The 11916-nt window shown below is 49.1% G+C and overlaps 1 protein-coding gene, 1 long non-coding RNA gene and 1 other non-coding gene across 5 annotated transcripts; 2 read left to right on the top strand and 1 right to left on the bottom strand.

Moving 5' to 3' along the window:
• Positions 1–1320: 1320 nt before the first annotated feature.
• Positions 1321–7414, top strand: LOC119366167 (transcription factor TGAL6-like). 2 transcript variants are annotated; one of them, XM_037631860.1, is made up of 8 exons: positions 1321–1488; positions 2249–2352; positions 5039–5306; positions 5398–5475; positions 5687–5746; positions 5842–6309; positions 6447–6665; positions 6769–7414. In XM_037631860.1, the coding sequence occupies exons 2-8, from the start codon at positions 2300–2302 to the stop codon at positions 6925–6927; spliced, it is 1305 nt and encodes a 434-aa protein (XP_037487757.1). In that variant the 5' UTR covers positions 1321–1488; positions 2249–2299; the 3' UTR covers positions 6928–7414. The 2 variants fall into 2 exon arrangements, with proteins under 2 accessions (XP_037487757.1, XP_037487755.1); XM_037631858.1 differs by having other exon boundaries at positions 2226–2352.
• Positions 7415–9748: 2334 nt separating this feature from the next.
• On the bottom strand, positions 9749–9820 carry TRNAW-CCA. Its single transcript has one exon. It is a non-coding gene; the product is annotated as a tRNA-Trp (tRNA).
• A 742-nt stretch (positions 9821–10562) lies between these two features.
• On the top strand, positions 10563–11865 carry LOC119368675. 2 transcript variants are annotated; one of them, XR_005176714.1, is made up of 2 exons: positions 10563–10842; positions 11112–11865. It is a non-coding gene; the product is annotated as an uncharacterized LOC119368675 (long non-coding RNA). The 2 variants fall into 2 exon arrangements; XR_005176715.1 differs by having other exon boundaries at positions 10938–11865.
• The last annotated feature ends 51 nt before the right edge of the window (positions 11866–11916 follow it).

Below are 11916 nucleotides of genomic sequence, written 5' to 3'. Positions count from 1 at the left end.
GCGAAAACCGGGCAAATTTTCGACCAAAATTCTGAAAAGGTTTACATGTGATTGCACTCTTGACTGAATTTTATGGTACTACTTTGCTTTGCGTTGATGTGATAGGCGTGGCTACCGCTCAATTATGCAGGGAATCAAGAGCTTCAAGATATCCAAAGACTGGTTAAGTGATTAGCATCATGTGTCCTTCTCGATCAAGAACGGAACCATCGAGATGACACGGGTGATCAAAGAAACACGTCGATGCACCGGCAAATGATTAAGCAGCTATAGCTAGGAGAAATGACGACAGCTAGCAGAGGAGGCAGGTTTCTTTTTTTAGGAGGCTTAGAGGTTTGGTGATCAGGAGGGGGATACCCCAGAAATGGCAAGTTCCACCATGTACACAATTAGGTGAATCTCAAGTGATGATGTCCCTCAATTGCATCATGGAATCTAACATGACCCCCATTATAGGGTCATCGCTCATCACGAGATGTGTGTATTACTTAAATCCTCCTTGCCTTAATCAGACCCCACCACAGCACACCAAAAATCGCACCCTAACACATTGAGTTACTGATTGAAGTTCAGTTTAGTGGTTAACAATTATGCATGACCCCAGTGCTGCAACCCTGTAACTAACTAGCACTGTCTGGATACCTGTGGGCTTGGGTTAAAACAACCTAACAGAATTTTAGGGGGTTTAGCCAGTGGGGGTCTCTTCTGCGCTGTAATTAGCACTTTGTGAGTGAAATGTTACCATGTCTGATGAGCCTTGTGGCAAGCAACTTTCTGCCTAATCAGTAGTGAACTAGTGACAATGAATCTGGCGTAATATTTAACCGTTTTTGCTTGGTGGTTTTCTAGTATAATGTTCTAGGAAGCTTCTTGATGCCATGCCTTTCCATGGCAGTTCCAATCACCTGTGCAACCTGAAATTATTGAGCCGCCAATGTGTCGATCCGTCCGAGCAACCAAGTGTGTATATGTGTGTGCCTGAAAAAATAAACACAGGATTAAAAAAGCTCTCAAGCTTCTTTTTACACCTGAAAGTTACCATCTTTCCCCTCTGTCAGAATCATGAGCACACTTTCTCCTTCCTAGGCTGGTTAGGTGATCCATGATGTGTGCGCTGAAGTAATCTAAGAGTCCCAGTGTGCAAGCAACTCTGCACAAAGCCAACTAGTTTACGGAAAGAATAATTAGTGCACCCTTAAGCATGAGAGAGGAGGCCCAGGTGATAATATTAGATACTCAAGGGCTCTTTATACTTTGGCTCCCCCTTTCCAACAGGAGGCAGCCGGCTCGGCTCTCTGCCTCTTTATATAACGCCGCATCACTCTATCTGCCCAACTTGGTGCCCTCTCGAGCTCGGCGAGACCACATCTGTGAAGAAGTCTGTCTCCCTCTTGTGTTCCGAAGCTCGCTGTTCGAGTTTTTAGCTGCGGAGCTGCGGGTTTGAAGGAAGCCATCCTCCTCTGTCGACGACGGGAAGACCGCAACCGGGTACTGAATTTCTCAGCCTTCTTTGTCCGTTGATTTTGTTTTGCTTGTTTGCTCCTTGAGTATGCATCTGATATAGTCAAGATCAAGCTCAGTCCTACTTCTTGGCTGCTATTACTGTGGGCTATGATTAATGATAAATAAGGCCTTCTTATCCAATAATGATAAGTATGGTCTCTGTCGGAGTTACTATCTTAGTGGCAAGAGAAAACATCATAGTACAGCCTGCAAATACATGGCTTGTGTATCTATCTTAGTTCTTGCTGTCGTGGAAGAAAGGCATGATAGTTCTTGGTGCCCAGACAGATTTCATCTTCTCATCAAAAGCCGTACCGTCTAAGTCATGCTTAATAATTATTTAAAGCTCTGTTAGTCTTGTCTAATTTGTTGCTTGTTTTGCTTACCCTGAATGGGACTGCAAATTGCTAGTACAATGGTACAGAAGTAACCATATTCGCTCCTCCAATAACTCTGGAATAGCTCTCCTAAGCCATACGTTGGTGGGAATCTTTACATAGCTGGAATAAAGTGGCTCGAACAATTGCTCAAATTTCTATATGTTATCTCCCAAAGGAGCGTATCCTCGTCGGAGTATTTTTCTATGACCATATCTTCCCCCATGTTCCTGCAGCACTAGACAACCTTAGAGACCGCATAATAACTTTCAGTACTCGTGAATCACACAACTCGTATTCCTTTTCCCCTTTCTGGTAAACGAATTCTTGTTCTCCATCTGACAGATATGAGCCGGTGATCAATCCAGGTGTGTCATCTAAAAGGGAGATCAAACCAGGTAGCATGATATAAGGACACAATGGAGCTCTACCCTGGATACCTTGAAGACCACTTCAACATCCACAAGCTTAGGTGTGTGTCTATTTCCCTCGATGAATTCCCCCTTGATTTCTCCTATATATTTTGTCCATCCGATTCTCTTTGTGAATTCATAAATAGTATAGTCACAGCTGTTGCATTAATGGTCTGTCTGAACTCTGCAATAGAAAAACTGGTGACAGGCAGAGAGGAGACTTAGCAACTAGTATCGCTTAATAATTAATTAGCGCGCACTTGCACCGCAATTTGCATTAGATTTGATACTTGTTGATGATGATGCAAACTGATCGACGGTCTCCGGTGGGAGCTGGCAAGTGGGCTAGTGCATCCTCCAAAGTGAGATCATGTCAGTTCAATAATAGTATTAAACAAAGCAAAGCAAAGCAAATCATAGACTAAGCACCGTCGAAAGGAAAAAAAGAAGAAGGAATCGCCACGGTTAGGATCGAAATGGCGCGTCAAGCTAGAGAGATACCTTGTGCCAATTCTTCTCTGAAAGTATAATACTACAGGGGAGGGAGATGCCCTGCTTTGTTCCTCGGCCTAACAGCCGTCGAAACCCCGTGCCGTGCGACGGTAGCCGTTTTCTGCACAGCGTGCGTCAACGATTGACGATGATCGGCGCGAGTCCTATGAGAGCCATGAACTTGGCATCAGGTAAAGTGGTGAGCAGTGGTTCAGTTAGTGTATGCACTATTAACAAAGCAAAGCTTGCACTGACAAGTGTTAACCACCTTGGTTGAGGAGCCCTGAAAAAAAAAAGAATCACCATGTGTTAGAATCTTAGTATCGAAATGGCACATCGAACTAGCTAGAGGGAGATACCCTCCCTTGTGCCGATTCTCCGAAGGCATAAGGGGGAGGCGAGATGCTCCCCCTCCTTTGTTCCTCCCTCGGCCTGACGACGACCGTAGAAAGTAGAAACAAACGCAGGCTGCCGTGTCGGGCAGAGCTTTCCTCCTTGAGCCCACGGGTTACGGCGAATTCGCTTCGGCGGCGGAGTTCCTGTTTCTCCACAGGACACGTCGTCGGCCGGTGATCGGTGCCGGCCTGAATTTGCAGATAAGGGAGGCCGTAATAGGTTAGTCTGAATTTGCGCATTTTCTGAAGAGTGATCGGTGCTGGTCTGGATTTATGTTCAAGGGAGGCAACAATAGGTGAGCCCTAAAGCAGTGAGCGGTGAGCCGGTGTGTGAGTGCGTCGCCATTCGACCAGCACCAACCGACTGACTGACTGACTGACCACCCAATCAGCAACCTTGCCGGGACACGTGTTGGTTTTTAGGATCATATGCCGCAGGGAACCTAGGCTGCACGTGAGGACGGCGGAGCCGGGCCGGTGAACCTGGACGTAACACCGGCCGGGGGCCTGCGTCCGTGTAGTGCGCGGAGGCCGGTGGGGCTCGCCGGCCGGGCATGGAGAATTGGAGATGGGATGATAGATACCTCTGCGTCGTTCCTGCGTGCGCTGGAGTGGCGGATAGCGGACAGACCTAACTTGGGCCTCGCCCTTTGCCGCGAAAGCCAGGGAGGGGAGGACCCGCTCCGGCGCCAATTATTGGAGCACCATTGTTGATTGATTCCTCCCCCTTTCTCTCTCTTTCTTTCTTTCTTTCTTTCTCCCGGTGCCCGGCCGGTAGTAGCAACAGCAGTACTGTAAAAAATCCTCCACTACTCGTGGAGCTCCTGCATGCCAAGTATAGATCCACCCACCGTGCATGCCTCGCCCCGGTCGCCGATGAATCATGGCATCATCATCAACCCCATGGACTCGGGTTGGCGATCGGACTGGTGCTTCGTTGGATCGATAGAACAAAAAAAAACCACGTACGTTCGCTTAACGGGACAAATGTATTGATTTGTAGTACTAGGACAAAAGGGTTATGGCTAGTGTGCTTTTCCGCGACGTGACGTCAACGATGATGAACGGACCGGACCGGTCGCCGTTGCCGCTCTCGGCACGTAAGTGTGGCGGCTTCAGGAATTTGCAACCGGGTATTCATGTGTATTCATTTTGCCAAAATCATTGCTGTTTTTCAAAAATTGTCACTCTTTTGTCAAAATTAACATTGTTTTATAAAAATCATGTGTATTCACATGAAGACCCAAGAATATCTCTAGCGCCGCCCAAGTGAGTGAGGTGAACCCTCGGCAAGTGGGGACGTTTTATTTGTCCCGGGGCGCAAGGGGAAGAGGCCAAAGCCACCTCACGGCCGCCTTTGCAAGCGCCAAAAGCCAAGACAGAAACAAAAGGGCCGGGCCGGCCGGCCGGGGCACGCCCACTCCCCGCCCGTCGCGCTGGCTCTCCTCCTGTCCACGCCACGCTACGCGCCCCCGACTCCAGATTCCATCCATCCTCCACCACTCCAGCCGGCCCGCCGGTGACCAGCGGCCACCCCTCGGATTCCCTCGTGCGCGCACTCCCTCTCCTCTCTCTCCACCGACAGATCGGAGCATCGTCGCCCCCTGTCCGCTCCAGCAGCATATCATATCATCTGTTGCGTACCTTGTCAGCTCGGTCGCACCGGCGGGCCGGCCGGCGCTGCTGCATGTGTGTGGCGCTCAGCTCGGAGAGCATATCTATCTGGCGCTCTGCGCCTCCCACCTACCTACCTTAGCCCCCAGTTGTAGCTTAGTGCTGTACCTAGTACCCACGCACATCCATCGCCAGTTCCCCTGCTTGCAACTCCTGTGTGCTGATTCTTATCTTGGTTGTTCAGCGGCACCGGCGGCGCCTCCCCGCCGGAGTACATGACGTCGGCCGCGGCGACGCAGTACGCGCCGGCGCCCCTCAGGATGGCCGTGTACGAGCGCGCCCCGCAGCAGCAGCACCACCACCACCACCACCACCAGCAACAGCAGCAGCAGCCCCAGCTGCAGCCGGCGCTGGGCATGTGGAGCAGCGAGCCCTACAAGGTGGACAGCGGCGGCCAGGCCACCAGCGGGTCCAGCATCATGGAGCCCGACGCCAAGTTCGACCACGCAGGGGTACGCGACAGATTCATTCCCGCTGGCTCCTCAGCTGCTGGTTCACTCTTTCTCTCTACTCATTTAAGTCATTTTGGTGTGGTCTCTCCAGCTAGACGATGATCCGCACATGGACGAGCTGGAGACGGCGGGGGACGCCGATCAGGGAGCGAGCAAGCCCAAGGAAAAGGTAACCATCTATCGCTCCGTCACATCTTAAACCGCATGCTACTGTATACTTGGTCATTCTTAAATGTGCTGGGCAATGGAGAATTAGATATTACTGTTCTCCAAAGTACAATTAGCTTCGTTGTCCAATTCCCAGGCTAATCTGATTGATTCTTACAAGAGGAAAAGGACACTGTTCCGCTTATAAATTCATAAGAGACGATTTTGTTCAGGTCATGAGAAGACTTGCGCAGAACAGAGAAGCTGCCCGGAAAAGCCGCCTAAGAAAGAAGGTACCAATAATGATTCTGGTTAGAGACTTATCGTCGGTGTGCAACGTTGGACATCAGTGACTGACGCCATTGTTGTGCTCCTTCCTTCGCCACAGGCCTACATCCAGCAGCTAGAGTCGAGCCGGATAAAGCTGGCGCAGCTGGAGCAAGAGCTGCAGCGCACCAGGCAGCAGCAAGGCATGTACGGGGGGAGCAACCCGGGGGCGAGCCTGCAGCGTCATCACGGCGGGGGCTCGGCCGGCCACTTCGGGTTCGCGGCCGCGGGGCAGATGATGATGGACCCCGGCGTGGCGGAGTTCGAGATCGAGTACGGGCACTGGGTGGACGAGCAGAAGCGGCACACGGAGGAGCTGCGGAGCGCGCTGCAGCCGGGGCAGGCCACGTCGGAGCTGGAGCTGGAGGTGATGGTGCAGACCGGGCTCGCCAACTACGACCGCCTCTTCCGGATCAAGGGCGCCGCCGCGCAGGCCGACGTCTTCTGCGTCATGTCCGGGCTCTGGCGGTCCCCCGCCGAGCGCTTCTTCCTCTGGATCGGCGGCTTCCGGCCCTCCGAGGTCCTCAAGGTACGTGTTAGTTTTATTCTTATCAAGTCAGTCAGAGGTCAGTCGGAATGATGATCGCCGTTGTTGTCGCCGGCGTCGTCGTCGGGGGTTGACCTGTTGAGTAATGCTGCGTGCGTGCGTGTGTGGCTGGCACGCAGATCTTGAGCCCGCAGCTGGAGCCGATGACGGACCCGCAGTCGGTGGCGGTGTACGCGCTGCAGCTGACGTCGGCGCAGGCGGAGGACGCGCTGTCGCAGGGCATGCAGAAGCTGCAGCAGACGCTGGCCGAGTCCCTCACGGACCCCTTCGCCGCCCCCGACGCCTACATGGTCGGCGCCGTCGAGAAGCTCAAGGGCCTCGTCGGCTTCGTGCAGCAGGTACCAACTACCCACCACCCAGCCGATCAGCGCCGCCGTCGCCCGACCCATCCATGATCTGAACCTCTGAAGATTTACATACTCACCGCATGCATTTTTGCAGGCGGACCATCTCCGGCTGGAGACGCTGCAGAACATGCACAGGATCCTGACGACGCGGCAGGCGGCCAAGGGCCTGCTCGTGCTCGGGGACTACTTCCAGCGCCTCCGCGCGCTCAGCACGCTCTGGGCGGCCCGCCCGCGCGAGTCCGCCATAAGCTAAGCTGCACTCGATCACGTAGCAATGGCGGAAGCAGAGAAAGATCGACGATGGCGCAGAAGAAGTTAGTACGTACGTAGTAATCCATCCATCCATCTGCTGGCCAGCGGAGGACGAAGAGATCCATCTCGCTGGGTCGTCCAAGGGAGAAGAGGTAGGCATTCAGAGCCGCGCCGTAGGTACGTGCGTTCATATGCTTGCATGTTTTCCAGACGATGACAGAGTAAACCAGGGTAATTAAGGTCGATCAGGTGGCCGGATCAAGGGGATCGAGGATGTGTAAATACTAAACATGTTTTGGTGTGATGATGATGGTGGTGGTGATTGTGTAGCGATGAAATTGCTATAAGAAAACAAAGGAGAAATTGTAGCGCTGGTGATCCCGTATATATCATGTAATTGGTTGTGATTAGTGTTGGTCGTATTGTATATGGAGGAAATGTTTTGCTAAAGAACATTTAGATGCGTTCTAAGCAGTGGCGGAGCTAGACAAGATTGATTGGGAGGACCAATGAGAAAATACAGTTTCTAATGAGGGCAAAAGCTCTATTTTTTCTAATATAAAACTTACTATATGAATTTCCTTCACTAAAGTCGTCCAGGCTGGGGGGCCACGGCCCTGCAGCCATGCACGTAGCTCCGTCACTGGTTCTAAGTATTGCACATCTAAGTCCACGTACACCTCGCATCGCTTGTGTTACCTAAAGGTACCTTCAAGTCTACGATAGCCCGTGGCAGGTGGTGCGCCGAGTTTCAACCACGCCGGAACATCCCGGATGGGTGTTCTTCAATTGCAGAAAAGATAGTGTATGTGCTTCTTTTCATTCGTTGTTCACCAGATTCGGCGCATTTCGGTAGCTCGTTGTTGCTCTAATTTGTGTGTAGGATGGATGCAAGTTTTGGTATTGGAAAGAAGATTACATTGATCTGTTGATAGCATGAAAATTCGTAGATGCTCGTGCACTCATTGCTAGAATGGAGACTACAGATGAGACTAGATGCGAAACAACGTCTACTTCTTCGGAATCAGGGAAGAAAGAAGTGTGAAAGCTCGAGAAGCTACAGATCAACAATAAAGACATAGAGAAGATATTAGTCCAACTAGTGGGAGCAGTTATGAAAGTTGGATATCATTAAATGTCTAATTGTGATTTTTGTTTTCTTTGATCTTGATCTCGTAGCAAAGAATTAGTGAATTATGTAATGCAATGTATTAACATGTCGTTGAATGAAATAAAGAAGCAAAGAAATGTGTTTCGGTGGCCGAAAATGAAATTTGTTTTACTCCTTTATATATAGGGGAACGGTTAGGTCCGGTTTACTCCACCGGATACTCTGCCATTTTTAGAGGATCGGTTAGAGATGCCCTAGTGTTAGGAGCAAAATGTAAGTGGGACTTTGTATGTCAACAAACGGCTATGGGTGGTCTTGACATCCTGGACATGGAGTTGATAAATATAATCTACACAGTCAAAAAACAAGAATCTTTCAAGGAACCAAGAGATCCCTGCTCTAGGTCTGGATATAATTCATTTCCACCTTGAGATGGGCTCCATGCATGTGCATTTGGTTAACCATCCTTAGTCACCTACACAAAATATTTAAATTCAAGGAGAGGTGAACTTTAGAGACTAGAATGCAGATGGAGACATGTGCCCTTCCTTGTCAAAAGTACTGTGCATATTTGTTAGACTTGCTACTCGAGGTATTCTAGGATTTCAAATCTCTAATCATAGACATGTCACTCTTGATGGTATTCCTTCTCATTTACCTAGTTCACACATCAAACATAGGTAGAACTATGCTCCAACCCAGAGGTACCATGACACCTAAGCTCTAGAGCAGTTCCTCTTGCTTTGGAGTACACCTTAAACATTTCACTTCATCCCTCTCAGCCAAGCTTCATATTATGGAAAGTAATATCTCTAAGGCACCTACTCTGGTAGCTCAACTCCCTCTTACAAATTGTAGGTTTATTTCACCGCACATTCCTAGAAATTAGTGGGAGATCAAAAATCCTCTAACATGCCAATTCTTTTCATGGCTTGTTATCCGGGAGAAATGCTTGGCAATACAGCTAAGCAAGGCTGGCATCAAAATTCATTTGCCCCTATTGCCACGTTTATCAAGAGTCTTCATGCCACCTCATGGTTAATTGGTACTACTTCATTGATATCCAGTGTCCAATCATCACAACCTCTCACATGCCGGCCTCTCCTTTAACCTATTCCTACTAATCGTACTTTCCTCTCCTTGTGGATTCATGGTACTGCGCTACTCTCCAACTCCATGAAAGAGAAGTGGTGTGTCTAGGTTATGATAATCTCATGCTTCTAATTGAAAGAGCGCAACTCTTGAATCTTCCAACTCTAAAGCGGCTTCAGTGGCTATGACCTTCGAGGCCATCCCCGCTGAACTCATTTCATGGCGTTTTGTCGGATGAAGGTAACTAAATCCTTTCCACTGCCACCCACCCCACCATTATTCATAGCTCTTTGGCCGCAACTTAGTCTTATAGCTGTTGCATCTTTGTATAGATTTTTTCTTAGCTTAATTAGTAGCTATTTTCCCCTCTCGGTCATCGTAAATAAACACTTTAATGAATAAGTGCATTGTTGTCTTTCATAAATAAAAACGTGTAAAAACTACCATCGTTTAGCTGTAGAAGTACAATGAAACAAATTTGGTTCACCCATAAAAAGAAAAAGAAAAAGCACTGCCGTTTCTTACCTATTTGTGGTTGGATGCATGAGTTGCATTGTTTTTATTTTTTGGGAAACATCAGTTGCACTGTTTTAAAAAGAAAACGGATTTGTTCAGGGATTGAACCCTACGTGAATCGAACACGCAACCTTCTGATTTGGAGTCAGACGCGCTACCATTGCGCCAAGGATCCGGTTGGTGTTAGTGTGATTACCATCATATTCTTATAGCATATTTAAAGTGTTCTTCAGCTGTACTACATGTACATGGCACGCCAAGCCGACGGTACTCTTGCATGAAAAATACTAATAATCTACGGTAGTTTTGGGCTCTGGGCATACACATGCATACGAACCATTTAGTTCGATGCAAAAAAAAAAAAACCATTTAGTTGGGGATAGGGCCGTCTGTTAGATGCGTGGGAAATGACGAAAACTTGAGATGCATCCATTTCCGCTCCCCTGGCACGTGGACGGCGGAGGGAGCCGACACGTTCGGCCATTGACCGGTAGGTAGGCCCTGGCCTGGCCTGGCTGGGCCCACTTGCAGGTAGAGGTGGGTCTTAACAGGAGGGGAGATCCTTACAGAGGAAGCACCTGCAACGCAACACACACTGTTGCCCGCAGCACAATTTTATTTTAATCAATCATTATAAATCAGCACACACCACACACACACGTGCTACGTACATGTGATATACACGGTGCTCTAGAGCAGGCGTTTCTTCTTCTCTCTGTGCACGACGCACGCTCCAACAGGACAAGGCGGCATGGCACTTGAGACTCCAGACGCGACCCCGAGCATGGCAGGGGATCACGGACAGAGACACGCACAGGCTCAGCCGCATCCAAAAGGATGAATCAATGAATGCATGCCAATTCTGAATTTCTGACCAACATACGCGCCTGTTCATCACTTGTTTGGTGGCATGTCAACAGCGCCCCTTCACTGACTGACAGGGATCGCACACTAGCTAGTATGGTTTGTAACAAGATGACACACTGAAATCAGCTTGTTCAGACCAACAAACAAGCTTAGATGTTTCCTTTGCAGTTCAGATGTCACCCACTGAACCGAATCAACCAAGGAGACGTGCAAGAAGAAGAAGAAGAAGAAGAGGGAAAAAAACTCCCCTTGCCAAGAACACAAGAACAGAGTATAAGAGTCGAGTTAATCAGCAGCAGCGGCCGGGGCTCGATCCACCCGCGCATATATGTATGTATCTATCTATGTATGTGTGTGTACCGATCTCTATAAATTAGAATTGAATTTTTGTTTTCTTTTTTCTTTTTTGCTTTGGTGTATAGCAGCAGTGAGTCACCTGCTCATCATCTCATCTCATTGGGATGCCAGATGCCGAATGCCGATGCGGATGCCAGTACCAATGACTTGTTTGTACTAGAGTAGTACGTATATTACAATGGTTGGTTGGGGATCACCTCACGCCGCTCTCACATCCCCTTCTTCTTCTTCTTCTTTTGCAGGGTGCCCGTGGCGACGGCGGCGGCTACGGCGTCGTCGTCGCAGACGCCGCGCGTGCCGTAGCAGTGCAGGAACACCCAGAGCAGGGCGGCGTTGAGGAGGGTGTTGACCACCCACGCCCCGATGCCGCTGCACCCGTCGGCCATCGCCCCGCCGAAGTGCATCCACACGACCCAACTTTGGTGTTGGACTGCGTATCATGATCTGAACAACACGCAGGTAGTCATGGTGGGAGCAGAAAAGATCGATGATGGTGCAGAAGAAGTTAGTATGTATTCTTTCTGTTCCAAAATAGATGACCCAACTTTGTATTAACTTTAGTATAAAATTGGATTATCTATTTTGAAACGGAGGGAGTACGTAGTAATCCATCCATCTGCTGGCCAGCGGAGGACGAAGAGATCCATGTCGCTGGGTGCAAGGGAAAAGAGGTAGGCATTCAGAGCCGCGCCGTAGGTACGTGCGTTCATGCTTGCATGTTTTCCAGACGATGACAGAGTAAACCAGGGTAATTAAAGTCGATCAGGTGGCCGGATCAAGGGGATCGAGGATGTGTAAATACATGTTTTGGTGTGATGATGATGATGATGGTGTAGCGATGAAATTGCTATAAGAAAACAAAGGAGAAATTGTAGCGCGGTGATCCGGTATATATCATGTAATTGTTTGTGATTAGTGTTGGTCGTATTGTATATGAGGGAAATGTTTTGCTAAAGCACATCTAGATTTATTCTAAGTATTGCACATCTAAGTCCATGTATCACCTCGCATCGCTTGTGTTACTTGAAGGTACCTTCAATTCTATTA

The sequence above is a fragment of the Triticum dicoccoides genome, chromosome 2B (genome assembly GCF_002162155.2).
Source record: "Triticum dicoccoides isolate Atlit2015 ecotype Zavitan chromosome 2B, WEW_v2.0, whole genome shotgun sequence".
Classification (NCBI taxonomy): Eukaryota; Viridiplantae; Streptophyta; class Magnoliopsida; order Poales; family Poaceae; genus Triticum; species Triticum dicoccoides.
This window is presented reverse-complemented; position numbering and strand designations above follow the sequence as displayed.

Excerpts from the sequence above, each read along its gene's own strand:
- LOC119366167 (XM_037631860.1), top strand. The coding sequence starts at position 2,300 with ATGGAGCTCTACCCTGGATACCTTGAAGACCACTTCAACATCCACAAG. Across the intron at positions 5,307-5,397 it reads CCAAGTTCGACCACGCAGGG|CTAGACGATGATCCGCACAT; the intron begins GTACGCGACAGA and ends TGGTCTCTCCAG. Across the intron at positions 5,476-5,686 it reads CGAGCAAGCCCAAGGAAAAG|GTCATGAGAAGACTTGCGCA; the intron begins GTAACCATCTAT and ends GATTTTGTTCAG.